Source organism: Aplysia californica, unplaced genomic scaffold (genome assembly GCF_000002075.1).
Source record: "Aplysia californica isolate F4 #8 unplaced genomic scaffold, AplCal3.0 scaffold00776, whole genome shotgun sequence".
In the NCBI taxonomy this organism is placed as follows: domain Eukaryota; kingdom Metazoa; phylum Mollusca; class Gastropoda; order Aplysiida; family Aplysiidae; genus Aplysia; species Aplysia californica.
Window position 1 is genome coordinate 230,133 of NW_004798046.1, and position 3,398 is coordinate 233,530.

General features: G+C 52.2%; 1 protein-coding gene across 1 annotated transcript in view; it reads left to right on the forward strand.

Moving 5' to 3' along the window:
- Positions 1–3,398, forward strand: part of LOC101848240 (mucin-19) — a gene marked incomplete in the record, with an annotated part of 19,158 nt that overhangs the window by 3,416 nt on the left and 12,344 nt on the right. The window contains 2 exon segments of the mRNA XM_035972644.1: positions 854–1,619; positions 2,398–3,396. Of these exon segments, the coding sequence (XP_035828537.1) occupies positions 854–1,619; positions 2,398–3,396 (1,765 nt within the window).

The following is a 3,398-nucleotide window of genomic DNA, read 5'->3' on the forward strand; positions in this document are numbered from 1 at the left end:
CGGGCAAAATTCAAAATTTCCTACCAACTGAAAATATTAGGTGTGTCCCGCGCGCTCATATGACCTTATGCAGTTGTGAGCGCCGTAAAACACTTTACAAAAACAAAATATATGTGAGGGGCTGTGTGAGGGGTTATGTGAAGGGTTATATGATATGTTGACAAGTACGTGGATAGTCCAGTGAGAGTTGTAAAAGTTTTCTGGAGTGACCTCGGACAGGAGGGGGACAGTGGTCCTGGTGCGTGTCCCTAAACTGGGTCACTTGTCCTCGTGCAAGGATGTCCAGCTCCATGGCTGAGGGGAACTAGGCCGAGTCACATTTAGAGTCCCATGTAAGGTTGTGCGGTTACCGGGGGAACAAGGCCGAGTCCCACGTAGAGTGGTAAGGTTACCGAGGGAACAAGGCCGAGTCCCACGTAGAGTGGTAAGGTTACCGGGGGAACAAGGCGGCGTCCCACGTAGAGTGGTAAGGTTACCGGGGGAACTGAGCAAACACGCGGTGAGCCGTGGAGAACTGAACCTGTTTTGGAACAATGATGTTGGAATGATATAATAAACAATGATTTTACAATGATATATATATATATAATAAACAATAACAAACAATGATATAATAAACAATGATTTTACAATGATAACAAACAATAGTATTAGAATGATAGAATGATATTGCAACGACATACATGTACAATTATACAAGTTATCACACTGATAGAATGATACTGCAATGACATATATATATATATGTGTACAATTATATAAGTTATCACACTGATAGAATGATATAACAATGACATATATATATATATATATGTACAATTATACAAGTTATCACTCTGGTATGACAATCTTGGCCAGGGTCCACAGAAGTGAAAGAGACCCCCGCCTTCCCTGCCCACCGGCCACTCAAGTCTTCCCACAGCCACGAGGATTCCGGAAACTCAAGGTCGGGACTGCCGCCAAGGTCAAGGTTGAATGGATCTCGTTCGGCAGACCTGCTAGATGCTGCTGTCCCTGTGACATCGGAGTCGGCCACCACACCCTCAGCAAAAGCCACAGTGGTGACATCATCGTCAGCGTCTACACCGTCCCCCGGTGCAGCGAGTCGCGCGGCCGCCCTCCATGTAAAGTCCTCATCCTCCCCGACACATTCGGCTCGTGTCACTTCAGAATCTGCCAAAGCAAAACCAGCGGGGGGTAAAGAGGTTCCCGCGGCGAGCTCACGTAAAAGTGATGGCACTGCGGCTAACGAGAAAGTGCCCAAGAAAAGGGGAGGTAAGCTGTCCGTGAAGATTGTCTCAACTTCCGGCAGTTCCAGCAAAGTTGTCTCCCCCTCCTCCTGTGATTCCGGCCTCAAAGACAGCGTCCAGTCAGGGGTCAGTCCGGGGCTAGTCAAGGCCAGCGTCAAGCCGCGGGGCCGCCAGGTGAGCATCCCGGACCGGGTGCCGGAGGTCATCGGGACCGACGGAGGTCTGGACAACCTGGTGACCGACAGCTTGACCTCTGACCTCCCCGAGGACTCGGGGGACATTTACCTGTCGCTGACCGACGAGGAGAAGCAGTTTGCTCTGCTGGCCCTGGGCAACACCGTGTGGAACTCTGACACCAGGAACCTACAGGTGTGCTGCTACGTCTGTTTGTACGTCTGTCTGTCTGTTTGTCTGGAGAACACCGTGTGGAACTCTGACTCCAGGAACCTACAGGTGTGCTGCTCTGTCTGTTTGTATGTCTGTCTGTCTGTTTGTCTGTCTGTTCGTCTGTCTGTTTGTACGTCTGTCTGTCTGTTCGTCTGTCTGTTTGTACGTCTGTCTGTCTGCACGTTTGTCTGACACCAGGAACGTACAGGTGTGCTGCTCTGTCTGTTTGTACGTCTGTCTGTTTGTACGTCTGTCTGTCTGTCAGTCTGTCTGTACATTTCTCTGTCTCTCTGTCCGTCTGTCTGTCTGTCTGTCAATCTGTGTACCTGTGTGTGGTATCTGGAGTGTGTTTCCCCCTGTGTGTATAGATGTGTGTGTTTTTACTGAAGTGTACAGGATGATTACAAAAGAGATAAACAATTTCATTACACAATAGTTCAATAAGGAAAAGCGACAGAACGCCCAAGCTAAGTCACAAGTACTGTACTCACAGTCAACTTTTATTCTATCGGCAGATGTGTGTAAATAAGTGTAATGTTTCTATCGGCAATTGTGTGAGTAAATAAGTGTGATGTTTCTGTTGGCAGGTGTGTGTAAATAAGTGTGATGTGTCTATTGGCAGGTGTGTAAATAAGTGTGATGTGTCTATCGGCAGGTGTGTGTAAATAAGTGTGATGTGTCTATCGGCAGTTGTGTGTAAATAAGTGTGATGTGTCTATCAGCAGTTGTGTGTAAGTAAGTGTGATGTGTCTATCGGCAGGTGTGTGTGGACAAGCGCGCGTGCCGAGAGTTTGAGGAGCTAGAGGTACAGAAGCTGTGGGCGCGAGACGGGTTTCCTGGGGGGCCCGACCGCCAGGCGGAGGCACACACGCGCCCGTTTGGCACCTTCCCACAGGGGGCGGGGGACAAGAGCAGCGGGGGGCGAGTGACCGTCGGTCAGATAAAGTTTGACCAAACTTCACAGGAGTCTGGGGAGAAGGGAGGGGGGATGAAGTCATCGGAGTCGCGTGTGGCAGGGAGGAGGGAGGTCGGGGAGAGGAAGGGGCCGGGCGAACTCCCTCGTGGGAAGACTGCCGGTCAGTGCGGGCCAGACAGGAAGTCCAGCGGTCCGGCGAGTGGTCAATCTGGCAGCTGGCTGCGCTACGGGGACAGTTCTAGCAGCGCCGACTCAGGGGTGGAGCTGGGTGGGGAACAGACGCAACAGCAACAGCAACAACAACATATGTCCTACAGCGTAGGTGACATCACAGACTGCCTGTACCAGACCCCTGAGGACGCACAGACAGACGCACCGACCGTCGCACTGACGGGCAAACACGGTGACGACTCGAACCACGGACCCCCACCACAGGCCAAGTCAAGGTCAGGGTCAGCGGGCACGGGCTCGCGTAAGATGTCAGGGTCGGGTGAGGAGAGCCAGGGGTCGGGGGTCGGGGTGGTGGCGGACATGTCCCTTGACAGCGTGCAGGCCATCGCACTACTCAATGACGTGCTCAAGGACTACGCCGACCTCAACGAGTCCTCCACAGACGACCTTGACCCCTCTGACCCCAAGAAGGACGCAGCAAAAGGAAAAAAGTCCTCGGACTTTGAGGCCCGAATGGCGTGTGTAGCGGCGACGCTTGACCTGACAAAACAGCGTGGCAAACGGCAGGCGCCCCGCCCCCCCCTCTCCCCTCCCCCCGAGCAACCGACAACATCAGATCTCCAATCGTCCAGCGGAACATATCGAACAACACACGAGCTGAAAATGCCACTGGT